Source organism: Rattus norvegicus, chromosome 1 (assembly GCF_021556685.1).
Source record: "Rattus norvegicus strain SHRSP/BbbUtx chromosome 1, alternate assembly SHRSP_T2T, whole genome shotgun sequence".
In the NCBI taxonomy this organism is placed as follows: domain Eukaryota; kingdom Metazoa; phylum Chordata; class Mammalia; order Rodentia; family Muridae; genus Rattus; species Rattus norvegicus.
In genome coordinates this window covers 259,579,199-259,606,341 of record NC_141534.1, presented here as the reverse complement: position 1 = coordinate 259,606,341, position 27,143 = coordinate 259,579,199, and the positions used below count along the sequence as shown (strand labels likewise).

Below are 27,143 nucleotides of genomic sequence, written 5' to 3'. Positions count from 1 at the left end.
GGCTTTCATCGAGCCAAGTTAGCATTGTGGGAAAGAGAAGGCTCTGGGTTGAACCTCATTGGCTCAGATTGGGTCCTGCTCAGGATTGAGCCGATCCCTGCGCCTCTGGTTGGTTAGGCTGTGTCATGTGCTTACCTGTTGCGGGTGGGGTGGGGGATGGGGGGATGGTGGATATGGTTAGCCTTATTGGCACTACAAGGGCTAACATGGAGGATGCCTTCTCCAAAGGACAGCGGGGCAGATGGGGACAGCAGATAGGTGTTACAGCTCTGAGTGTGCCCTGCTGGGTACCTTGGTATGTCAGCTATGCATTAACACACATATGCAGAATGAGGCAGGTGCCCTAGGAATGGTTAACGTGTTGTGGATATTCTAGGAAATCCTCTAGCACGGCTTCTGAAGGAGGGATGGACAGTGTCCCTAAACACTGATATCCACTGGACCCAGAAGTGTCAGTGCATAAGAGCATTTGCCTAGTATATGTGAGATCTTGGGGTTCAGTCCCCAGCATGGGGATTCTGGGATAGAACTAGCTACATTGACTTGACTGGAAAAGAACCACGTATTGATGTATTCATGACTGTGAATGCGCCCATGTGTTGATGTCTTTGTGACGACTGAACACACTGAATTGTTCATCATGACTGAGCGAGACCTGAGGGACCAGGGCTTCCTGTAAGTCTTGCTTATACCTGTTTGTGGGATGTCCCAGCCTGAATGGCTGCAGGCTTTGTGTTCAGAGAGGCCAGCGGACAGTCTGACTGGACCAGCCATAATCTCTAGCTGCTTGTCTCACCCTGGAAATAGTTACCCACCTAAGCTAAGAATAGGAATCGCTTGGCGGCTGGCAGAAAGGAATGCTGATCTCTTAAGGCGGGACTGGAAGACAAAACATAGCATATGGGTTGGGCCTCATATTTACTTGTGAGGTAACTAGAAAGCCACGCCCTAACATTGGGTATTGATCTTGCCACAGACCCAGACAAGGTGAGTTGATTAGGTTGTTCATAGAAGCCCAAGATGGCAGCCTCCAGGGAGAGGCCCTGGGCCCTCAGCCTTGGGCACCTCCTACCCCCCAGGAGAGGTGACAGCTTCTCTCTTGCTTTGTTGGCGGGGGCTGAGGTGGTGCATGTGGGGACCAGTTAAAACAGGAGTGATCTCCTTGGCAGCTTTAGCCAGAATTGCTGCTCACAAGGCTTTCTCTTCCAGGCAAGATCCTCTTCCGGAGAAGCCACATCCGAGACGTAGCTGTGAAAAGGCTGAAGCCCATCAATGAGTACTGCAGGGTAAGGCTGGGGCTGGGGCAAGGGAGGAGTGGAACTCTGGTCTGGGGCCTCTTCCACCTGTGAAGGAAGATGTCTAAACAAAACCTACCCGCAGCCTGGTGTTTCCTGGTTGAGGGTGGGCAGTGTGGAGTGACCGCCACTCAGGACCAGTCACTCCTGGGGCTAGACCACTGTCTGGGGCAGAGGGCAGAGGGTTCACAGCCAAGGCTCCACCCCCTTTGGAATGCATCCGTACTTATAAAGTGCTTCTGCTGGCCTGGGAGCCGTGTGTGGAATCGACCCTAGGGGTGGTATTTGCTGGAGGTAGACAACTTATTTCTTTGATTTTTCTTTTGAGAGTAGCTTGAGTCAGTTCTAAGCATGGTGGCATCTGGAATACACATTTGTTGATTCACACAAGTTCTAATAGATGCCAGTGTTCTCTCTGTCTCTCTGTCTCTGTCTCTCTGTCTCTCTCTCTCTCTGTGCGTGCGTGCGTGTGTGTGTGTGTGTGTGTGTGTGTGTTTTGTATATACACAACACCAAAACAGACAATGTCAAAGAGCAGACAGGAACAACAGTATGTTGTAAAGCAGAACTTGTTTGTCTTTCTGCTTTTTTTTTGTTTTGCTTGGTTGTGGGGGGCATGGTGCTAATTCTGAACCCAAGGCTTTATTTAATATCCTGTCTTTTATACTGATTATAGTCTGGGACCTCCCGGAAGATACTCATTAGTGTCACTGGTGCATGGACATCCAGACTGTTTGGGTTCAAAGCCCTGTCTAGCTTTATGCCTGTTTCCAATGCTCACCGGAAAGAGGGCGGATCTTCCACCATGGGGGCAGAGTGGACTGAGGTGCTTTGGATCCCCATGTGCTGTGTGGCTCAGAGGAAGCATTCGGCAGCTGCCTTTTGTTATTATTACAGATCACAGACATTTGTACTAAATAAATAAGTAAAACATTTAGATGTATTTAAAAGGGCGCTAGAAGCTGGCTCAGCCATTAAGCGTGCACGTTGCTCTTTCAGAGGACCTAAGTTTAGTTCCCTGCACCCACATGGCAGCTGACAACCTCCTGTACGTCCAGTTCCAGCGCCCTCTTCTGGCCTCCACAGGCACTGCATGCATGTAGTTCACAGACATACAGGCAGGCAAAACAACCAAACATAAAAATAAATAAGTCTTATTTAAGAAAAGAGGATGAAAATCAAGTAAAGGACTGGGTTGTCTCTGTGGGGAGAGCCCTTGCCTAGTATGTTCAATACCTAAAAAAAATAAAATATAAAGTATAAATTAACTAATAAGAATAAACAAAAAGCATTAAATAACTTAACTGTTTGTTATCCACGACATCACTGGCTCTAATAGCAGTAGAATGGCTAAGCTGGGTAGCGGTGCCTGACTGTAATCCTGTAGGTGGGAGGGGAGGCGATGAGCCTCAGACCAGCCTGAAATAGGTAGCGAGACCACGGCTCAGCAAACCAATGGTTAAAGGAACAGTGTCATAGCAGGATGTGTTCAAAGCCCTGGGTCTGCTCCCCACCACCTCTGAGAAGCAAACAAACAAACCTAGAGCCCATTCATACCTACTGTGGAATTCGACTCAAGAGTTCCGCGGAAGGGGCTGGCAAGAGAAGAAGGCTCACGCCACCAAGCCTGACAACGTGAATTCCATAACTTCCGTGGCGGAAGGAGAGAACCAGCTTCTGCATGGTGTCCTCTGACCTCCACACGTATGCCGTGGCGCATGTATAGCACAGGAGAGAGGGAAGGAAGGGACAGCAATATTCAAGGTATTTTAAGTTTATTTTTCTTCTAGATGTACAAGTGTCTTGCCTGAGTATATGTGTGCCTGTGGAGGCCAGAGAGGGTGTTGGGTCCTCTGGACAGATGGTTGTGAGCCGTGTGGGTGCTGGAAATTGAACCTGGGCCATCTCTCCAGCCAAGAGGGAGGTAGGGATGGCTCAGTGGGCAGCGGCATTTGCTGGGTAAGTGTGAGAGGACTTGAGGTTAAGTCCCTAGCATTCATTTACCAAACCAGATGTGGCCTCTGTGCACCTGTAACCCCCGGCCCCCCCACCACACACATACACTGGGGTAAACAGACACAGGAAGATCCATGGGGCTGGGTGCCAGCCTAGCGGGGATGGGGGGTGGGGTGGGGTGGGGTTGGGAGAGCTATGTGAACTCCAGAGTCAGTGAGAAACTCTGACTCTAGGGAGGGAGGCAAGGAATGTTAGAAGAGGTCACACACTTGACATCCTTTCCTACATGGGACACAGTCTCTTTGTTTCTCTCTGTCTCTGTCTCTGTCTCTGTGTGTGTGTGTGTCTGTCTCTGTCTCTCAAGGAGGCTGGGACTGACAACACTTATAGAAAAATGGAAGAGGCCATCCTGGGTTGACTCAGAGAATCTTAGGGAGAAAGAACAACACGTTTTATCTAAAGCATGTTAGGAGAAGAGCTGAGGTCTGCTCCGACAGCCTCACTAGTCGTGTGACCCCAGACAAAAGGGAATGAAAATCACAGTCCTACAGGGGTTGCCTGGGAATGCACATCACTGTTAAGTGACTTCAGAAATGCAGTCCCTGTACTGAGTTCTTCCTGGTGAGGTCCCTTTCTGTAGTGGTTTCCCCACCCCTCGCACCCAAACCCCAGAAGCACATATATTTGTCCCCTGTTGGCGGAACTGTTTGGGAAGGTGTGACCTTGTTGGAGGAGGTGTGTTATTGGGGATGGGCTTTGGGGTTTCAAAAAAGTGCACATCAGTTAGCAAGTGTGTTCTCTCTCTCTCTTTCTCTCTCCCTCTCTCTCCTCCCTCCCCACCCCTCTCTGCCCTCATAGTTGTTTCTTAAGATGAGGGTCCTGGGCACTGCTCCAGCACCAAGCCTGCCTGCCACCCTGCTCCCAGTGGTGACGGCCTTGGACTACCCTTTGCAATCATGAACCCCAAATTAAATGTTTTCTTTTATAAGTTGCCTTGGTTATAATGTCTTGTCACATCAATTTAAAAGTAACCAAGACATTTTTCTGTTCTAACGTTTTATTGCTAATATTTTATGAGTCATGCTTGGCCACACAGATGTTTAAGTCAGGTCTGCCATAGTGGCACATCCCTACGACCCAAGAACGTGGGAGGTTCAGGCAAGAGGATCAGGAGTTTAAGGTCACCCTCAACCACATACACCAACTCTACAAATTTTAAAATGAGAACACAGCCCTTAACTGTCACTCCTTAACCTCCGGGAAGATAAGTGTTCCTTCTCCTCCCCATGAAACCAGGTTTGAATTTTGTCCAGATTGGCCTGGGTCACATGTTCTGCCTTATTGTAAACAATGAATGAATGGCCCTGAGCTATATCTCTCTCTTCTTCGGATCAATATCTTTTTTTTTCCTCTTTAAAGGACAGTCACTATTTCTAAACCAATGGCTTTGGCAAATCTTTTTATTGCTTTCAGAAGTTAAATAAATGAGCGAAGTTAATGGAGGTGGGTGGAGCAGAGGAAGTCTTCCAGCTGTAATTTACTGCCCAGATTAGCCCTACTCCTGAGCTGGGAAGCAGAGGCATCTGTAGTGGACAACTAGTGGGTCAGCAGAGGAGGAATCCCACAGCTGCTCGCCTCCTGGGAATCGGGCTTTGAACAGGGGAGCTCTCATAATGGGGTCTGTAAGAGGGGGTTCTCCAGACCTAGGTAGCATGGATGGGAGCAGCCCAGAGTGGGGCTGGTGACTAGATCAGGGGTTCACCACCTGAATGTCTTTTCTCGAGCAGGATTTTATGAATGTCAGAGCAAGGCCATTCTGGCTGGCCCTTAATCCTGCTGAATTAAGAAAAGTAAGGTCTGCCTGGCATGGCGACATAGCCTTTAATCCTAGCGAGCACTCGGGATGTAGAGTCATGTGGATCTCTGAATTCAAGCCCAAATCTGTTTTACCTAGCAAGTTCTAAGACAGCCAGAGCTACTACACAGAGAAAACCCCATCTCAAAGAATCAAGCAAAGTAAACAAAAATCCACAAACAAAACAAGAGAGAGAGAGAGAGAGAGTTAGTTTTGTATTTGAGTTGTCTGAGAAGCCCCCTGCCCCTTCCAAGGTCAATGAGATATGACAGAGGTCAATGAGACATGCTCTGCCACCCAGGGGTGCTTTCCATAGCTGTGCTGTCAAATGATATGACTGTGACCCCCTCAGTCACCTCCCACTGCCACCAATCTCATGGCCAGTGACATGTACATTTTGTCCCACAGCTTTGTCTGTTCCTGTCCTTTGTTTCCTTGCTGTGACTCAAGGGTCTCACTATGAAGCCATGTCAGTCACAAGCAACCCCCTGTCTCAGTGTTGAGTGACACTCTCCTTTGGGAGATGTGAGCAAAAGTCTACTCACCCAGACAGGGAACTGATGACCAAAAAGTATGGATCTCACCCAAGTCCAAGTGGTGAACCAATTAGTTTTATGGGGCTCCTCATAAGAATCTGGGTGAGGGATTACTTACAGGAGCAGAACTGACTTAAGATAGTCACATTACCAAAGTCCATCCCAGTGTGGGTGATAGTTCACAAAAGCTGGAAGTAGATAGCCTGCAGGAAGCTAGTTGAATAATGTCCTTCCAGAAAACTCAGCTGGTCTGAGCCTCTTCCAGGCAGCTCTGTAGTCTGAGACTCTCTGAGCAGTCCTTATGACTTATATATGCTTGGGGGAGGGTGGGGCCTAGTGGATCTGATCAGTTTCAGGGACTTCCTGTGAAGCCTTTACTTCCTGTGCTTAAAGCTCTGGAATGATTCATCTCCACTTAAATAGAACATCCTGTTACTTCACCTCCTTTCTAACATCTGGGTCTTAACTAGCTTCCCTCTGAGATGGAAAGTTTTAATTTAAGAAGATTCTGCTACATTATACTCAGGCTTCTGAGTGCTGGGATGACAGGCCTGACCTACCATTCACATTCCTCTGGCATTTCCCAGAGCTGAAGGGATCTCTCCCTCCCTCCTTCTCTCCTTCCCTCCCTCCACCTCCCTCTCTCCCTCCCCCTCCTTCCCAACTTCCTTCCTTTCTCCCACCTTGCTCAGCATGACTCATCTATCCTGGCACTGGGTGCTAAGAAAACAGTCTAGGAGCAAGACAAGAATGGGAGCCTCTGAGACAGATTAGGACAGAAAAACTGCACTGGAAGGCCAGTCAGACCAGAGCAGTATCAATCCCAGCCTAGGTACCCCATATCCCCAGCGTTTCTTCATTCTCAGTGGCTTCACCAATCAGTCACTGAAAGGCACTGGTGTCTGAGCCACCCAAAGGCTGAACTGTCCCCATTCCCCTCCCGCTCTGCGTGCCCCGACTCATTCCTTGCCGCCTGGACACAAGGGTGTGAGGGCAGACTCATTCACCCTTGGCCAGTGCCTGAGATCACCCTATAGTGTCACCTGGGCCATACCCTATGGAAAGACTGTGAGAGCCAGAGGTTAGACATATGTCACTGATGACTGCGTACTGGCCCTAGAGCTTGAAGGACCTTTGGGACCTCTCAGATACCAGTGCAGAATGCTGGAAGCAGAAAGCCTGGATCTGAATATAGAATCTGGACACAGAGCAATGCTACTGGCTGACTAGGAGGCTGTTTTAGTTGGGGTTTTACTGCTGTGAACAGACACCGTGACCAAGGCAAGTCTTAGAAAGGACAACATTTCATTGGGGCTGGCTTATAGGTTCAGAGGTTCAGTCCATTATTATCAAGGTGGGAACATGGCAGCATCCAGGCAGGCATGGTGCAGGAGGAGCTGAGAGTTCTACATCTTCATATAAAGGCTGCTAGCAGAAGACTGGTTTCAAGGCAGCTAGGATGAGGGTCTTAAAGCCCACGCCCACAGTGTCACACCTACTCCAACAGGGCCACACCCACTCCAACAAGGCCACACCTCCAAATAGTGCTCCCTGGGCCGAGCATATACAAACCATCACAGAGGCCTTAGCTGCCTGTACCCTGTTCTCTTCAGACTCACTTCTCTGGGCTTTAGTTTCTTCTTTGAAATTAGAACCGTGGTAGATACAGCGCATGAGCCAGACTCCTAGAATGTTCTTACTGCTAGTAACGTTGGCCTCAGCAACGTTCCTGCAGAACCTCTTGGATCTCAGGGCCTTTACTGTGCTAAGGGGCGTGGCAACAGTCCAGGCCAGGAAAGCAGGGCCTTCAAGGTGCCCTCTCACGGGTGCCCATGGAAGCCCTTGTCATCTGGGATTCTAGAACTAGACTTTTTTTTTAAATCCTAGAAGAACTGATAACTGGAGAGATGGTGCTCGGGGTCACACAATAAATATACGGCTACTGTGCTGGCAGCAGGGCCAACCAACACATCCCGGAGTCCTTGCTGGCATGTCACTGCCTTGCCCTAAAGAATGGCAATGACGTAACAGCTAAGATGTACCTAGAGTTTGCTCAGTACCATCCTAGCCACTGTGCTAGACTCTCAGATTTGTCACAGAACAGGTGACAGTTACACTGTCACATCACATCACAGCTCAGAGAAGGCAGGTAAGGCACTGGCAGGACTCACACCCAGGGCTACTCTGCTTCACTTCCCACAGGACATACGCCATGAATGTCCTTCCGCAGATCCCTAGACCTGAGCTGGGACCCTGGCCCCCACCCTCCCTTGCTCAGCGTGGCCCAGCTTGGGTTCCTGCTCTCGAGTGCCAGCACTGGTATGGCCCGCGGAGAGGCCACTCAGCAGCAGACCCTTTTGCCAAGTGCTTTTGGCCAGAACTGAGTTGCTCCAGGCTGGGAACCTCTGTTGTTGGCCAGCAGTCAGGATTCAATGTCAAGATGTCGCTGTGGGTCCACCGAAAGACTTCTTTGTCTGGGCCCACTCATCCTCTGCCCCAAGCACCATTCTCTCTTTTGGCATGAAGAGTCCCCCCGCTCATAGGGGTGCAGGGCCCTCTTGCCTGGCTGAAACTTGCCTTCCACTGCCTTGCCTTTCTGAGGTCACCCTGATGGCCAGAGCACACCGCCCGGACCTGGTGATGGCTTCCCTTGGTCCAGTCCTTGAAATCCATCCTGGGAACATCAACCAAGGAGCCCTTTGGTCCATGCCTGGCTACTCCCTCCTCCCCTTTTCTCCCCTGCCTCCCTCTCTGTCTCTCTTAGTCATTTTTTCCCTTCCAGCCTTCCTTGGGGAGAACGCAGACTGCCTTGTATGTGAGGTGAGAACCTGGAGACCCTTAGGGCCAGATTCACCCACTGCACACACTTTGAACGTCTGGATTCTGCTACGACCCTACTCAGAGCTCCTTCTTCACAGCAGCTTCAATGTCCTGGCTGTAAACAGAGGCAGTGTGTCACTTGATGTGCTCTCTGGAGGATGTCACGCCTGCCTTCCGATGCCACACATAGACACTGCAGAAGCTCTCTGTTGTCAGGTGGTTGGGGGGACTGGCGTAGGGGACAAGATCCAGCTCTGACCTGTTGCTCATAAATATTAATTTTCCTTCTTTGATGCTTCCTGGTTGTTGGGGGTGGGGTGGTGAGATGGAGACCTTTGCAAAGCCTCAGCCTCTAGGAAAATAAATGGAGTTAAAGAAAGAATTGCAAAATGCTCTCACGTGCTGCTGGGGTCTGGTCTTGTTTAATCTCGTCCCACCTTGCCTGGGCATGGATTTGGCGTGGGGAAGTGCCATCTTGGTTGGCTGCTGGGCACTAAAGTTGGGTTGTCTGGCCAGCTCAGAAATTCAACCATGCTCCTTTTTGCTCCAGACTCTAACTTGGTTGCGGCCGCCCAAGGGTCTCCTCCATCTCACCACTCTCGGGCAGTGGCTCCTGGACATGAGGCCCTATTGTTTAACTCTTTTAATTCGTCTGTTCACTCGTTCAAATATTCACTGAGTGTCTGTTCTGAGTCACTATCAACAGACTAGACTAAGGGCCCTGTCAGCACAAGGCTTATATTCAAAGCCTTCCTGGCCCCCATGGGTGGCCCAGGGCAGTGTTCCCAATGAATCTTTCTTCATTGGTAATGTGGGAGTGGGGCTACCATGAGGATTCCCAGGATTCACTCAGAAGGGATCACTGGGCTGCTGGGGGCTGGACGGATCCTCTGGAGTAGGTCCTGGTGTGGAGTTCAGGGGCACACCAACATGCGACAAAGTGTCTCAAGCTGTGACAGAGTGTCTCATGTTGGCCAGGGGCTACCTTTTCAAGTGCTCTCTTGCTCTGTGTGTCCATGGGCTCCCCCAAACCCTGGGCTTCTCTCTTTCCTCCTGGGTTCAGCCCTTGGTTCCTTTGGCCTTGTCCCTTGGCCCCACTTTGACTGTCTGGTCTGATCCAAGAGTCTCTCCTTATTCCAGTATTTCTCCCATACTGAGGGAAGGCCCTGCCTTCCTCCACACCTTTTAGATGGGGCCAGGCCTGGGCTTCTGTGTGTCCCTGGCTACAGGGCAGGAGACTCACCATCTCTGGACAGCAGGCCTCTTGGCCTGACTTAACCATCATAGGATTCCCTCTCTCCTCATCCTTCAAGCACGGCCTTCTAATAATTTCCAGTCTACTGTGAACCATACTCTGACAGGCCCTGTCTCACCCCTCTCAGTTCGGTTGCATCCCAACCATTGTGTCTTCGTGCAACTTCCAGGTCACCACACTTGGGGTTGACCCCTTCCTCAGTTTACCCTCTGGGTTCTCCCTGCATCTCATTTCCATTGTTTTGGGTCCTGCTTGACTCTGTCAGAGCACACTGTCATCCTCTGCTGCCCTTCTCAACTTGTCACTAGCCCTGCCTAGTGTCGGTGTTTTAGGAAACACAAGTCTGTGACGCAGGTGTGTTTAGGGAAGGGAAGGTTTGGAGGGTGAGCACTCTCCTGATAGGTTAAGGCTCTGTGCCTGCTCTGAACCTCACCTTGTTAGGCTAAGGGCCTCAGACTTATCCTCTGGGTAGGAGGCAATCCCTTCAGAGCTCCAGAGGAATGACTTGCTCCCAGTGATGCACTTCCGCTAGCAAGACCATGTTTCCCTAGCTTCTTCAAACAATGCCACTGACTGGGGACAAGTGTATTCCAATGGCAGACCCCATGGGGATGTTCTCATTCAAACCGCCACACAAAGTTACCGAAATTATCAGCTGGACAGTTGACTGATTATCGGTCATCCGGCAGATTAGTTGACTGGATAGGTTTGTTGCTGTTCAATCTGTGCGTGAGTGTGGGTGTGGTATGCATATGCGTGTGTGTGTGTGCGCGCGCGTGAGCAGGGGCTTGTGTGTGTCACAGTACGTGTGTAGAGATCAGGATAAATTCAGGTGTAAATCCTTGCCTTGGCCCTTGTTTGAAACAGGGTCTCTTCATTCTGTGTTGTATACACAAGGCTGGCTGATCCCTAAGCTTCCGGGCTCTCCCGTCTCTGCCTACCACTGGACACAGGCATGCTGGGATTGCAGAAATGCACTACCACATCCGGCTCCCTGAGGATCCGAACTTTTTTTTTTATGGACGAATGGGTTGATACATCATTTTATTTCAGTTCCCCGTTGTCTGGCTGGTTGACTCTGTTTCCCATGGCACAGTGCTTGAAGGCCACCACTCCCCACCTTCCCACCCCCAACCCCACCCCCACTGACACTATCTGGGTCCTCATACCCAATGACCTCTCTCCTTGTCTTTCACAGGCGCTCGTCCGGCTGCCTCCCCACATTTCACAGTGTGATGAAGTCTTTCGGTTCTTTGAGGCACGTCCTGAGGATGTCAACCCCCCAAAAGAGTGAGTAGTGGCGTGACTGGGTGGCATGGGACAAATCGGACGCCTGGAGGAGGGCTGGGCATGTGGGGACTCAGTATAGGGAAAGCTAGCAACGCTACCCAGCTAAGGGTGCATCCAAGAGACCGAGATTGTCTTCCCAGACTGCAGGGGATTGCTATAGCGACCTATCTGTAAAGGTCAAAGGTCCACCTATCATCAGCAGGCATATAAGCCATAATTTATATAACTTTTAAAGTCAGGGAAGAATAGTCAGTATTCCTTATGTTTGCTGCCATGAGCATTTTTGTATATACTGACCACACGTTTTATATGTGTGTGTGTGTGTGTATCTATATCTATATATAAATTTTTTTATTTGTTATATTAAAAGAAGTGAAAGCCAGCCATGGTGACTCATGACTTTAAAGCCAGCACATCTCTGTGAGTTCAAGGTTAGGCAGGCCTAAATAGGAAGACCCTATCTCAAAAGTGGGCGGAAGGGTTTGCACCCAGGTAGCATGCGTTCTCACTGCATATGATGGGTGGAGAAGCAGGTTACAATAGCATCCCCAGGTTTCAGATAAGCCTCTGAAACTTTCCACCTCTCCAGGCTGCCTCCCTACTGGGAAAGGGTGGTACTGGTTTTTCTGTCTTCTCTACCCTCCCAACCCTGCTCCTGTTCCTTCCTCACTCCCTAGGGTAAACCATGGCTCTGGTCCCGGCCTACTGTTGCTCGTTCCCAACTGAGATGGCCTTTCCTTCTCCTCCCACAATGGTGGAGAGAACGTCACTCTTCAGGGTGGTGGGATGCCATGGTTAGGCACTTACTGGGGAAGAGGGCAGTGTTAGTGATTGGAAGCAATGAACCCGCCTTTCTTCCAGCCCCTGCTCCTTGCCAGTCAGCTAAGCGAATGGGCCCTGTTTCTCACATGGCCCCTGAGCTAATGCTGGACAATAGACTAGCCTTGTGCCCACCTCCGGAAGCGCCCTTCCAAGAATGGCAGCACTCACACACCAGCCCAGGGAATGAGGGATGACTGTTCTGGGCCACGCTTTAAAGACAGTCACTGCCACTCAAGGCGCTTTAACCATTTGTGCAACGTCTAGAATCTGGTGTTCTTGTCCCTAGTGCAAGCTGATGCTGGGCACGTGGTGGTGGACTAGAGGGCCCCCTGAGGTAACCCAGTCAGTGCCACTGGCACACAGAAAACACTCACACTATTGTCTGCCAAAGCCTGAAGACAGAACAGGCTGAGTGACTCAAGGCAGAGCACAGCCCAGTAGGAACAGGGTGAAAAGCATTTGGCCTTTTATGTCACCATGGAGACAGGAGCTAGCTGCCTCTTTCTTGAGGCAATGCTGGATGCCCCGTGGCTCAAGAAGTATGGCAGGCTGTGAGAGTTCTCTGCACTGCCTCTGGGCTCCGCCTCCCTCTCCAAGGAGAGACTTGTATCCCTCTAACTCTGTTCACTGTGAAAGAGCCCAGGCCTCTCTGTGATCCTGGGCTGACGGCCTGATGATATATTAGCCAAGTGCCTGCCCCTCCCTCTGAGGGCTGAGGGCTGCTTACCTTTCTGGGCCACTGTTCGCGCCCCTGCTCCCCATCCTGAAACGTAAATACGGATCAAGTAGCAGAATATTTTGACTTGTGGCAACTCTGAGGAGAGTTATCAAATTATCAGAGCCAGTGTATTGCATTGGAGTTTGGCAGGCAACCTGGCCTCCCTCAAGCACGCTGCTATGGGAGCTCTTTGGTTTCGTGGGGCTGGGGCTCCATGGCCTTATTATAAGGAAGACAAGGTCTGGACAGCCCAGTCTTGAGGAGGTGGGCAGTCGCTCTAGGCTCCTGTGGTGTCTAACTGTTGCTCTTTAAGACCAGTGGCATAGAAAGGAACTCTCCTAGACCCCCTTGATGAGCTTGGCACAGAGCAGGCATGGTACGACGTCCTCCTGCAGACACCCCAGGAAGGTTGCTCTGGGACGTGATTCTCTGTCTGACTGTGAACACACTGATGGCCCACGCACCTTTCGGCACTGTGGAGAACAAGATGCTCTTTTAAAGCTCCTTACTTACACCTCAGCCCTAGGCGGTTTTTTTGTAGTTCGGTAGTTACTTTGGTAGTTACTCTTTCTCGGCAAATCCAGCCGGCACTTCCTTCCACACATCTCCGCACTTGCTCTGAGTCTAGCCCTCCCCTTGCCTGCCCCAGGCCCAGCTCTTCACCATGATGGATCCTTGGCCTCCCGTTTTTGGTTTCTCAGGTCGCCTCAGCTCCCTGTGACTAGATCATGTCACTCCCAGGACAATCTTCCTGTCATTTAGAGTCTTAAGTTGTCACCTCCCTCTGATAGCCCATGATCTTCCTCTTTCCACCCTGGAAAGTCAAACCTGCTGGCCATGTACACTCAGGGCCTGCCTTAGGGTTTTACTGCTATTAAGAGACACCATGACCATGGCAAGTTTTATAGGACATCATTTAATTGGGGCTGGCTTACAGGTTCAGAGGTTCAGTCCATTGTCATTGTGGCGGGAGCATGGCAGCGTCCAGACAGATATTCTGAAGGCATCTAGACTGGCTTCCAAGCAGCTAGGATGGTCTTAAAGCCCATGCCCACAGTGACACGCTTCCTCCAACAAGGCCACACCTCCAAATAATGCTACTCCCCGGGCCAAACATTCAAACCACCACAGGGCCTTTGTATGGCTGCTTCTGGGCATGGGGCATGCAGCCCCCAAGAGAGTCTCTCACACCTCCTTCTCCATGAGGAAGGACTTCCTTCCTTCCTCCCTTCCTCCCTTCTCTGAACCTCCCAGCACCCCCACTGCTTCCTGTTTCTTTGTAGAACTTAACAAGAGGTCAGTTGTGTCCTACTCACTGACTCTTGTTGACAGAGTGTGAGCGGCCCCAGCCTCACACATCTGTATCAGGAACTGTATCACAGTAATATTAAGTAATGTTAAGAGATGGGGCCTTAGGCCAGCAAAATGATCCAGTAGGCGAACATGAGACTACTTCCTGCTTCCTACACAGCCATTTTTATCCCACAGAAAGCTCTCTGGGTGTTCGTCCTCTGTCTCTATCCTTCTTATTATTCCACTTACTGTTCTTTTATGTGCACTGGTAGTTTTGCCTACATATATGTCCACGTAAGGGTGTCAGATGTCTGGAAACTGGAGTTACAGGTGGTTGTGAGCCGCCATGTGGGTGCTGGGAATTGAACCCAGATCCTCTGGAAGAACAGTCAGTGCCCTTAACCTCTGAGCTGTCTCTCCAGCCCCCTATCTGGGCTCTCTTAGAAGACACTGGTCCCATCCATGTTGGTTCCCTCTCACGCCCTAATCACCTCCTAAGGCCTTACCACCTAACGGAATTTAACTGACATTTCTGTCTGTAGCTGTGTTCTTGGAATGCTAGCATACAAAAAGGTGTGTGTGTGTGTGTGTGTGTGTGTGTGTGTGTGTGTGTGTGTGTGTGTGTGTGTGTATGTGTATCCTGATAAGAGAGGAGATCAGAAAGAGAGAGTCTGCCTTGCTGGCCTCGTCCTGTGTACCCCACGCGCTATTTTGTCATTTACGTCTCGGGCCACCTTAGGAAGAGTCTGTCATCCTAGTTAGCAAATGGTGAATCCAAAGGCCCAGACCACACAGCCAGGAAGCGGGTAGTCAGATCTTAAAACTCATGCACGCTACCTGAGAGGCCTGAGAGCAGGCCTTCGTCAGACCTCTCCTCCCTGGACCAGGCCCTTTGCCTTAGAGTCGAAAGAGGTTAATGAGCAAGAGAGTCTCATGATGGTGCTTCTTGGTCTGTCTGTGTGGACTCAGGGTGGGGAGAGAGGAACTTCACATCAGGAGCCATCCTCGTCACTAGGCACGCAGCTCGCCAGGCTTACATGAAGCTGCAGGTTTGATTCTCCTTACATGGCTATAAAGAGAGCTCAGGGACAGCCTGGGCTACATGAGACCCTGCCTCCAGAAGAAAGAGAAAAACTGTGGATCAGCAAGGCATCTCAGTGCTTGCCCTCAGATCTGGTGACCTGACTCCCGCAAGTTGTCCTCTAAGCTCCACACATGTGCCAGGACACACACACACACACACACACACACACACACACACACACACACACACAAATACAAATATTTAAGATTTGACAATGTTTAAAACTTTAAAAATTAAAACCTACACTTGAAACTAGAGGGAATTCGGTTTAGATATACTGGGAATGCCGAGGTGACAATTCCGACAGCCAGGATGAAGCTGGACAGGTGTGGAGGGCATTGCCTGTGCCCCCATCCCACCACAGGAAAACATAGTCCACTGTCCCAGAGGGCTGTTCACCCTGACTCAGCACACCCTGTTCCCTTGGTTTCTGTAGGGACCCCTCAGGCAGTGAGCCCTGGTCTCTGTTTATCCCTCCCTGTCCAGTCTGCCCTGATGAAATTCTTGAAATTTCATGGGACAGGCAGAGTCCTGCTAAACTCGTTTTTGTTCTTCAGCCTCGGGGCCACAGAGCTCTCTGTTGAGGCCCAGAACAATGTCCCAATGTTCAGAGAGACTCCAAGTGGGTGGTGGTAAGGCCCAGGCAGAATCAGAACCATCCTGCCCCAGCCTGCCTCGAGGGCCAGCTTCTTTCTGACTCGGGGGCCAAAGTGTTGCTGGAAAGTCCCTCGCCCAAGCCAAGTCTGCCCCCAGCAGCCGTGGCTCCACCACCAACCCCAGCACCCTTGGCACATACCCTAGCATCCCTCTGTACTTGTGACACAGGAACGGGCACACAGAGCAACCATCTTCAGCTGCAGTCCAGTTGAGTTAGAGCACTGGATGTGGGGACAGGGTCAGGCTGTCTCAGGGGTAAAATGGCATACCTGGGAAGCACGAAAAAGGCTTTCCGGGGAAGGAGATAGAGAGCAGGTAGGACGGGGAAGGACCATTTCGAAGACTCACTGCAGACAGCCCAGGATCCTCCCACTTCCTGAGGTCCAGGCCCCTCCCACTTCCTGCTTGGCCGTGGTGGTTCATCCAGGACCAGCTGATAAAACTGGGAAGTCCCTGGAGCAGATGGGACAATCACTACATTTTCCCATTTCCTAGGTGGTCTAGGACAGAGGAAACTTTGAGCCTTGCCTCAGACCCGGCAGGGGGACAGTGTAAGGGCACCTTGTCAGTGCAGCCAGGTTTCTGAGAGTTTGAGGTGACTGTTTTTCCGGTCACCACATTCTCAAACTCCCTGGAACCCCAGACCTGCTTGCAAGGTAGGGAGTCAGCTTTACCTGTGACATTTTAGTTAGAATCCAGGCCGCACTGTGGCTGGCAGCCCGACCTCGATGGCAGTGGCTTGACAACATATGTAAGTTGCCCAGCCATACGTGGGCTGATTAGAGCAACAGAAGCCCTGTGAAGCATGCTCTCCCTTACTCTTCCTCACCTCTCCCTGAGTGGAAATGGGAGGTGGTAGCAAGGGCTATGGAGAGTCCCTCCTGCAGTCTTCCTTTACGCCTAGGAATTTAATGAACACCTACTACATGCTAGAAACAACATGGGCCAACTCAAGGCTACAGCTAGGTTCGAGTCTTGTAATGAGTTAAGCGTAGTGATCCAGCCAGGACATGTAGCTCTGCTATGACCCTTAGTAGATCGATTCTCTTCAGACCTCCCATTCTCATTTTGTACCCAGATCCGAAGGTACCTTTCCCCATCCTGTACAGATGGGAAACTAATGAATGAGGACGGACCTGACTCTAGCTGTAGCATTCAGAGACATCTCACAGAGCCTCAGTCCAGGTTCTTCTCTTGGGTGGTTAGGCAGCCTGCCAGTCTCTGGCTTAGGAACTGGGGTAGAGAGCCAACCCCACCTTATGCTGGGCTGTGTCCTGGTTAGACCCTATCGAGGCAACTATTCATCCATCAGCAGCAAGCCATCCATGGCCACTGGCTAATGCACAGAGAGCCTCTTCATAGGAACAGGTAAGAGCTGGACCTAGCGGCTGTGGGTCCAAGAGAGATTGGATGAGGAAGGGCATGGAACTCCGTGTAAATACATTCTGCCCACCTCTGCCACGGTCCCTGGTTCCACCTGGGTGCGAAAGGAAACCTGTCAGCACTGAGTAACGGAGCTTCCGTGTCTGCCTGTCATGCCGGAGAGGCCAACAGGAGGAACAAGGATTCAGAAGCTCTTGTCTGGCCTTGACAACTCCAGCAAAGGTCACCAAGGGCTTGAGACAGGCAGAAAGGCTGTTCTCAGGGCTGACACAGGGTTTCTGGCTCCCTTAAACAAGAGTGTAGTGAAAATATTGGGGTGCCTGGGGTCCTAGTATTTTCTCATTGTGCTTTCTGTTCTCCCTTGATCCTCCAGCCTTGGGAGGAGTTGGGGTGTGGGTGTCTGTCATTCCCATATGCTCCCTATCTCATGCCTGAGGCCTAGGTACCCTCAGGCAACTGCAGGAGGACAAGTAAGCCTCACCCACCCACCCTGGTATCTCCATCTGGACAGGTGTCCCCCTCCCCCAGGACTGGTGAGCCCCCTTTCTCCTCAAAGTCCAAAGGCTCATTCTTACCATTGCTGGCAACTCCATATGTAACCCCCTGGTTGGTGACCTCTCAGGGACAGTCCAAGTCAGAACTGAACTTAAAATAGGGCCTTAGTCTCTCCATGACAGGCCTTCTCTGATGACACCATATACTGTGAGGCCAAGGAGCCAATGTCTGAGTCACAGCCTAGTCCCTGGCAAGGACACTCTCACAGTCTGAGGGAGGAAGGTGCGTGCAGGGGAATGCTCACCCTGTGGAAGGTGTGAGAGCATCACAGGTGCTATCTGGAACCAAGCTCCTCTTCCACCTATGAAGTGTTTGAGCCTCAAGGCTCCTATAACAATGGCAGCTACTGATCCAGTGGGGCAGGGAGAGGTGGTTGTGTAGGCTGAGGGCTACCCACAGTGCCAGGCCAGCCTGGTCAGATAGTCAAAGGCTCCCATAAAGAGAAGGCATTCAACCTGAGACTGAGCGATGGCAGCTACTCAAGTCAGGTAGCAGATGAGGGCCACCCAGACCAGATGGAGTCCACAGTAAACCTCAGGAAAATGCACGTCTCCAAAGGAGCCTTAGGGAGTGTTCTAAGAGGAGGTGTGTGCAAGGCTACATCAACACGGCATCAGCTATGGGGACTGAATCTGGGGTCTCAGAGTTCCTCCTGGGTCTGACATCTTGTGGTCCTGTCAAAACCAGGTGACTATTACAGTGGTCCAAGTATATAACAGCAACTTAAGTCTCATGGCTCTAAGAACAGAAAACATAAACAAACGAACACTACCTCAAAGTGAGGAACAAGCCTTGTGAAATCCCTAGGATCCCTTCCCTTAGTGGTCTGTAAGGTGCTTGAGGTTGGAGTTGGAGCACAAACTTAACTAACTTTGAGCTGCTTGGAACCAGCGCCTCCCTTCACATTTGTGTGTATCTTTCGCCACCTGGTGGTAAGACTGAGTATTACAGCCACCTGCAACGGTTCTGTCTAACTACTCGTATTCTCCTACCTCGATGGTAATACCTCCTACAGTCGAGGCAATTGGCTTTCTCTCCACTCCCACTGCAAGGTGCTTGTCGATAGAGACACCAGGGGTGATCCCGGAGACTTCCCTCTGGCCTCCAGAGCTCCCGGAGACCCACCTGTTTCCATATGGTTCTGAGTGTGGAAGGCAGGACCTTGCCCTGCTAGCAAGTGCTCAACCACCGAGCTGTGTCCAGCCTTTCAAACTGCCTTAGGTACCACTGATGTGACAGCTAGTGGCGCAATCCCAGCTGTGCAGCTCTCGCTGCCAATTTCAGAACATTTTTACCACTCTTCTTGAAAACTGTAACCCCGTTACTTTATGACTTTGCATGTATGTGTACCACTGGGCCCAGATTTAGTGACCAAGAGGGACTTATTGTGCATACCACTTGAGACCAAATAACCCCGAGCGATATCTATCTCGGCTTACCATCCGTCCGCCATACCCATTCTTGCAGTACATCTGGGAGATGGCACTGGCAGGGAGAGAGGGAGGGAGGCAGCCAGCGACGATAGTGACAGCTTTGTAGGAGTCAGAAGCTCCAGCTATAGGCTTGCCTTACTACAGGGGCACCCAGCACCCCCATCAGCCCACATATAACCCAGTGGCATACAGCAATTGTGGGGTGTTCCAAAGGCCTGAGTGAGTTGGGCATGGGTGACTGACTGTCCACTGTGCCAAGGGCGACTTTCTGACTATTCCCAGTGGCCTATTCCCGGGGAGCCCACCTCCCCTGCTTTAACCTCAAGGCCCTGTCTTCCTTCTCTCCTCTCCCTCTGACTTACCCTCACTCCTCCCTTCCCGTCTCTTTCACAGCCACCTTGGCACCCAGCTCCCACCTCCAGGTCCTCCGCTACCCAGAGGCAAGGACTGAGCCCTTTTGAACCTGAGACACTTGAGCCTGACACCCAGTAGTTTCCCAGCAGACACAGTATTGAGTGGAGCATCTAATCGGTGCTACCAAGAAGGTTGGCCCCGACTTAGTGGAGACCAGACAGGCACTACCTCAAGGCTCGAGGTTGGCGCTGCCCCGAAGAGGCAGGGATGCCCAGGAGGGCTGAACTGCTGGTGTCCTGGGTACAGTGGCCGAGCAGGAAGCATTGTAACAGATATCCAGGCATGGAGGGCAGGAGCCTTGGAGAACCCGTGGGGCCCATATACAGGGGAGGCCGTGGTGGGGAGCAGCCTCCTGGAGAGCCTTTGGGAGATGGAGTTAGGCCTGTCTGTCAGAGACAGGTTTCAAAGCCACATGGTGAAACATCTAACAAATGTAAGGCTCTTGTCAGTGCTGGGATTGGTGATCGAGACACCAATGAGGGATTCTTCTCCTGCCTCCCGCCTTTGAGAAAGCAGTGTTTATTGGTGGGAGGGGAGGGTGGTTTAATAGAATACACCATTCCTGCCCCTGTCTAGGATCCAGAGCCTGAGGGAAGCAGACAGAACCAGTCTAATCCTGGAACAGAGAAGGCTAATATTGCCTATTCAGGCAAAGCCAAACCTGAAAACTAGGTCTTGTCACCCCTGTGCTGAACTGGCCTTTGGGGTGCATCAGAGTCCCAGCAAGCCTTTTACGCATGGTGGATACAGTCAGAAGTGGTCACACACTGGTTGGTTGTGGTTGGTAGGCCACTGGGAAGTCTCTAGGCTGGCGTGGGGAGGCACATCCCCAAGTTTCCCCCGCAACAAAGGCCCTTGGCCGTGAGCCCCTGGCCTGCCTTTTGAGCCCACTGTGTGGAATGTGGCAGCCGCCTGCCCCTTTGTGGAGCTGCCTCATTAAGTCCGCCTCTTGGCCTGACACACTGAAGACATCTAGACTTGGCATTCATTCATCCCTGTTCCCTCAGATCCAGGAGCCCTCAAGAGGCCTGTCAGCCTCACGGCAGAGGGGATTCCTGGGAACTATGAAAGCAGTAGGGGCAGCCATATCCCGGGGTCTTGGGTCCCCAACTCTGCAACCTAGCAGCCCTCTGGTCTTGCCTGAGTGCTTTACCCACACAGCCAGACCCTCATCCCATCTGTGCAGATGCTGTATCACTTCAGCCTGGCTACTTTTCCCACATCCCTCCCAGATCCATCCTCTCTAGCAGCCCAACCTCCTCGTCTCCCCTCAGTGCCCACCCTTGGCCCTCCCACCCCCGCCAGTCCCAGAGGGTGCTATCAGTTTTCCTATGGATCTTGGCTCCCCTAGAAAGTTTCCACCACAATAGCCATAAGGCCAGTGCAGTGACCATCAATGCAGATGGAGGGAAGGAAGATTGTATTGAGGTGAGCCTGGCAGCTAACTCCATACTTTATTGGGCTCAGAAATGTGGGTGCGGGATTATTTACCGGAGCAGAAATGACTCACAGACAGATGGATCACCAAAGCCCACCCCAGCAAGGGCGACAGCTCTCACAAAGCTAGGAATGTGGAGCACAGCGCACACTCTGTGAACGTTCAGCAGGTTGGAGAGTGTGCTTTCTGGCTGATCTGGTTGGCTAAACCTTCTTCCAGACAACTCTCCTGGCCTCTGCTTCTTTCAAGGCTGCTTGGCCAATCTCTGCTTACTGTTTATAACTTGGCTTGACCAAGAAGAACTCTCTTTACTGTTTACTCTTGGGGATGGAGGAAGGGGCCTAGTAAATCTGGTCTGTTTCAGGAACTTCCTGAAGCAGCTTTGAGTTGCTTACATTCAGTCTTAAAGAACCTTTCTGCAGAATGAAATGTTTTAATCTGGGAGAAAACTGCTTCATATATGCTATAGGGAAGATCTGAGGTCAGTAAAGAAATCCCTAGCCATTGTGTTCCCTCATTTAAGGTAGAGTCTTAAATAAAATTAAAATTCTCCAGGCTTTTTGGTTTGGTTTGGTTTGGTTTGGTTTGGTTTGGTTTGGTTTGATTTGGTTTGGCACTGTGAATTGAACCATGGAAGGACCCACTGTATCATGGTGTGTGTGTGTGTGTGTGTGTGTGTGTGTGTGTGTGTGTAATTTTGTTGTTGTTGTTGTTGTTGTGATTGTGATACAATGTCTTAATTTTGTAACCTAGGCCAGCCTTCAGCTTGTGGTAATCTTCCTGTCTCAGCTTCCCAAGTCCATGATTAGGGATGTTTGTCATGACATACCCAGTTCTGTCACAGTTATTTGAGGTAGCAGTCACATGTGGGGGTGCTTAGTGGCCATCGTAGGTAATGGTCCCTGTTTTGGATAGTGCCAATAGAGACCACTACCATCTTTCTAGAGAAATCTCCTGGGCAGCTCCATTTAAAGGACCCCTAGGCATTGGAGGCAGAGTTGGAGTATGCTGTGTCCCTGGAGGTCAAAAGCTTGAGAGGGCTTTCTGGAAGAAGCTTTTGTGAGGCTGAGCCTTGAAGGTGTGGCACACCAGAGAGAGGCTTCGTAGGTACCCTTCATGGCCATAAGCACAGACAGCTCCTAGTTTGCAGTCCTGCTTCCTTGTTACTAGCTGTGCAACACCAGGAGAATGAGCTGGCCTCTCTGAGCCACAGCACTAAAATGAGTCTGGAATTCAGCAGTAAAGTGAGACTAGAGCTTGTCTTGAAGACCCCGTAAAGTGGGTAACATGGGGCCTGGCATCTCTGCATAGTTCGTGCTTGTGCCTTTGTAATGTGGGGTCGAAGACCTCCTGAGAAACGATTATGTAACCCCCAGGGTCCTGGCCCTGACAGAGCAGCGCGGGTGGCCCAAGTATCTGGGGGACGCTTGGGGACTGCCTACCTCCTACCTTTCGAATGGAGGCTGAGGCACTGGATCAGGTCAGGGCTGAGGGGCTAGTAGCCCACAACCAAGGATCCTTCATGAGCACTCACATGGCGGTGGGCCTGTATGTCTGTCCTACTGTACCACACAGACCAGAATGTCTGCAGATATGCCTGGAGCAGCTTGAGAAAAGCACCCTCTGCCTACCTGCTCTGTCTCCTAAACAGAGAAACCAGACTGAGTTGAGACCCAGGCACACTGTCTATATTCTTTCCTACCCCTGCCCCTACCCCTGCCCCTGCCCCTGCCCCTGCCCCTGCCCCTGCCCCTGCCCCTGCCCCTGTTCTAGCCCCAGCCCCAACCCCTGCCCCTGCCCCTGCCCCTGTTCTAGCCCCAGCCCCTGCCCCTGCCCCTGCCCCTGTTCTAGCCCCAGCCCCTGCCCCTGCCCCTGCCCCTATTCTAGCCCCAGCCCCTGCCCCTGCCCCTGCCCCTGTTCTAGCCCCAGCCCCTGCCCCTGCCCCTGTTCTAGCCCCAGCCCCTGCCCCTGCCCCTGTTCTAGCCCCAGCCCCTGCCCCTGCCCCTGCCCCTGTTCTAGCCCCAGCCCCTGCCCCTGTCCCTGCCTTAGCCCTAGCCCCTGCCCCGCCCTCTCCTCCTATCCTTTCCCCTGCCCCCTCTCCCACCTCTTGTCCCCCCTCCCCCTGCATTCATGCATCCCTCCACCCCCAACTCTCCTCCTGTCCCTGCTCTAACTTTCTCTTGGGCTTTCACCCCAGGACCTACCTCTTCTAAGCAGCCCTCCCTGACCACCCCAGGCCACTCGGACCTCCCTGCCCTGGGAATTCCTATACAGTAGACTCTCCTCAGCGCTGTATGGTGCCCAACTGCGACCTGAGTTCTGTTTTCTTTCCTTGGATGTTTGTCTTCACTTACTAACTAGATGGCGTGCACTTTAAGGCAGGACAGTGTATGCTGTGTGCCTGCTTCAGGCGTGGGGATAAGTCTGTAATAACCTCCCGGTTCAGAGATGAGTGGAGGTCGGATGGATAGTGGATATGTGACAGATGAAGCACGGAAGATGGATGGGTGGTTGGTAGATGAGATGGATGGGTATTAATGGGCAGAGAGTGCAGTATGGATGGGAAATGGAAGAGGGCCGGAGGATGGATGGATGTAGGATACGTGATGGATGGATTGGGGGATAAGCAACTGACTGTGAAAAAGACAGAGAAAGCCTCCAAACATGGAGGGTTGGCCGCTTTGGCATGCTCTGCAGGGACTTCACAGTTGAACCCCATCGCTGTATTTTGTGGCTGACACTCTCAGCATCCTTCAGAAATCCGTGAATCACCTATGGCCAAGCAGAGAAGGCAGCAGGGTGTCAGGTGCCCTGCATGGGACCAGGTCCTACTGCCCAGCAGAAGACCTCCCTCCTGCGCCCTTTGCTAGAGCTTTGTTTTGTGGCTTTTCCCCTCCCCCAACTCTCCCACTGGGAGTGACCCATTGGAAGGCCATAGGTGAGAATCAAGATCTGTCCTCATGCTCTAAGTTGGCTCCCTTCTCTTGAGCAAGGGCCACCAACCACACTCTGGCTCTAAACCCTCTTACGAGCCAAGCCTCCAGTTGGCATCTTTCCCACATGCTTAAGATCATGCTAGGAGCTTTACCCATTGCCCAAATTAACCCCAGAGTTTTACAGCAGGAATTGTTTTGGCCCCTCCGTAACAGAAGGTTCAAGGACCTCCAGCATGGCAGGTAGCTGGACCAGGCTTTGAGCCCACCCACTCTCCCTCCTCAGTAATTGCTCTGAGGCCCAGGCATTATGGAGTCATCCCTGAGCTTCAGACACATCCAGGGCCTGTGCCCACCATGGTGAGACAAGTTGGAGGAGGTGACAAGTCGGAGGAGGCAGACAGACAGTGTTTTAACTTCTCTCTGTTGACAGAACAGTGGAGACTCTGGGATTCTCAGGAAATGAGCAAAATCTCTCTCTCTCTCTCTTTCTTTTTCTCCCCCTTTCCCTCTCCCCCGCCGTGGTGTGTGTGTGTGTGTGTGTGTGTGTGTGTGTGTGTGTGTGTGTGTGTGTGTGTAAGGGTATCTTCTGAAGTTTGCTATGGTCGTAGGATCCAGCCGTTCTAGACACAGGCTGGAGGACCCAAGACCCTGTCCTCAACCCCAGGAATTCATCTTTTTCACCCAGAACAGGAATCTGGCCTCTCTGGACCATCCACTTGGTCACAATGGGACCCATTCTCAGAAGCCTGGAAAAGGAAGGCCCTTCGGAGAAAGGCCAGATTCTCGCTGGACACAGAGCCCTCAGTTCAGCCATTTAGATTGGGGCACAAATGGGGTCACAGAACGGTATCCAGGCTCCCTCTGTCTTGCCTGGCGGTCACTGCCTCTTGAGACCATGCTGTGTGAAGGCTTTCAAAGGCCAGAACAGAAACCTAGCTCCAGGCTATGGGGGTTGGGGGTGGGAGTAGAAAGCGGCAGACCTCAGCTGACCTGGGGCCCCCTTTTCTCGGATGCTCTCACTTGGCTTCTAGAAGAACGTGTTCCTTCTCTCTGCGTGGGTCTCCTGCAGAGCCAGTCTCACAGCAGCTCTGTCAGCTCCTCGGAGTAACCCTCCTCTAGATATGGGCAACTCGGAGCCCAGAGAACTTGTCAGTATTTTTTAAAAATGTCCCTGTCAATTAGGGAACACATCTCACATCACAACCCAATACGGGAGTTAGGCAGGCAGGCAGGCAGGCAGACAGACAGACAGATTACTGAATCTGACATTTCACAAAACAACCTTGACCATAAACACTTCTGACGGTTTCTAGTCTGTTCTACATTTTAACAGTGCCTGTTGGGATCCACCAATAGCCAGTTCAGAGCTCACTGACAGACAGAGGCTTGTCATTGGCAGAGCATTAGTTTTTCTGGGGATCGTAGGTGTCCTTGGCAGTCACGGACAGGAGCAAAATCATCCTCAACCACATGGTGAGTTTGAAGCCAGCCTGGCCTACCCGAGATTCTGTCTCCAAAAACACGCCAGCATTCTTTAATTAATTAAAACAAACAAACAAAACCAAAACCTCTTTCCATCCTAATTCCCCTTGCCTCTGTCTTCCAAGTGGAGAAGTCAGCTGTGCCCTGCAGTACCCAGCTGAGCATGACGAGCTGCCATGCCAACCCTGCTGGCAGAACAGAGCCCAGATCTAGTGTAGTTGATTCAGGGCACGCTGGGCACAGCCTCTCTGCCATCTTCTAGCTGTCTACCTTTCCTAGTCCCGGAAGTTCTCCTCCAGTTGTACTCAGACCGCTGCCCGCTTGGCCCCTACTCTCTCCTGGATGTCACAGCCAGCCTGTCCCTCCACAGTTCGCCTGTTTGTCCAGTTTTACCTCTGTTGGAACCTGCTGCTTGTCTCTGCTTCTAGAGTCTTCCCTCTCTCTCTCCTCTCCTTGGATTCAAAGGGACCTCTGTCCTTCAGGGGGCCCCGCTTCAGCCCCTCCTGGAGTATCACCACTCCTATGACCCTTGGGATTGGCTGTCTGAGAATGTTAGCTTCCTTCCACCTGCACCACAAACCCATGAGCCAGGCTGTCCGGTGCCTGCCCTCCCAAGCCTTGAGGTCCCACAGCAGCACCCTACAGCATGCTCATGGGTTGGTGACAGTTCCAGATCACCGTGGTCTCTCCTGGACTAGATTAAGTCCTCAGCCAAGGTCCCATACAATACAATCTGCCCCAGTCACCCTATTCTAAGGAACGCCTATGTCCCAACTCTCAAAGTCACCCCAAGTCAGCCATCTGTCAGCAAGCCTGCTTTCTCCTGAGCGGTTCTGAGTAGCAGCAGCAGACCTGCAGACGGGCACCCCAGGCCACGCCGCCAAAGTCAGCCAGCAGACAGCAGCGCAAGGACACGGGCGTGAAAGTTTGAGTCTGAGCTCTGTGCCAAGACTCAGTGATGGGAGGGAGGGTGGGGAAGGAGGCTTCAGGCTGCTCTGCTTGCTCACCGAATTCTACCTGCCAAGGATATAGCATCCTTCCTCATAGCCACTGCTGGAGCTCCCTTCCCTGACTTCACCTTCTGCCTCAGCTCCTTCCTCTCTCTGGTAACCCTGATGGCCAGGGTGACCACCCCTCTTTCCCAACAAGAGCCCAGGACCTGCTGGTGGTATGTCCTCTTTTTGCAGTCTGGTTCTTACAGGCCATGATGCAGTCGCACTAGAGCACTATGGGTCAGGACTCTCAGGCTAACCTCTGCATCCCGGGCTAGCTACTTTCTTCTTTAAAACCTCCGTCTCTCCAGCCACAAAGTGGATTAGCACAGCTCCACTTGCCTCTCGGCACTGAAGACCAAGTGCTAGAGATCTCCAAGAGTGAGGTATAGGGAGAGGAAATGTTTTATACTTCTTTGGGCTATGATAAAATAACCATCCAAATTAAAAAAAAAAAAAACACCTTTTATTCATTCTGGGATCCCAGTGCTGCTCCTACTGGTCAGGTCCTTCTACCTCAATTAACCGAATCAAGATAATTTCTCCAAAGCCTGGCCAAGAAATCCCTCACCGACATGCCTGCGTTAAGTTGGTGATCTAGCCATCAGGGGAGTGAGGTGTAGAAGCAGGTGGCTAACACACACAAAGGCAAATCCTCCAACCTCTCCCTCTTCACTGGTTGCTTCATGGGATGCCAGGGGAAGAGCACAGGCCTTACCCAGAGAAATGAAATGGGAGGTGGAGGGAGAAGCTGACGCAACCCATGGCTGACGCTGCACTCTGGCTGTCTTGGAACTTACTGCGTCTCTGCAGAGCAGACTGGCCTCGAACTTACAGCATGCACCACCACTTGTTGATTACATTTTAATGTGGTGGGGGAGGGGGAAGAGGGAGGTGGGAGAGGGAGAGAGAGAGAGAGAGAGAGAGAG

General features: G+C 51.6%; 1 protein-coding gene and 1 long non-coding RNA gene across 5 annotated transcripts in view; one reads left to right on the top strand and one right to left on the bottom strand.

Annotated features, from left to right (window-relative positions):
* Sh3pxd2a (SH3 and PX domains 2A) overlaps positions 1-27,143 on the top strand; it is a 206,258-nt gene that overhangs the window by 91,491 nt on the left and 87,624 nt on the right. For all 4 annotated transcript variants that reach the window (NM_001415946.2, NM_001107606.3, XM_087564681.1 and 1 more), the window contains 2 exon segments: positions 1,210-1,286; positions 10,916-11,007. In NM_001415946.2, the coding sequence (NP_001402875.1) occupies positions 1,210-1,286; positions 10,916-11,007 (169 nt within the window).
* LOC147997144 (uncharacterized) lies at positions 6,933-15,930 on the bottom strand. Its single transcript, XR_015653497.1, has 2 exons — positions 15,851-15,930; positions 6,933-8,812 (listed from the first exon to the last, which is right to left on the bottom strand). It is a non-coding gene; the product is annotated as an uncharacterized LOC147997144 (long non-coding RNA).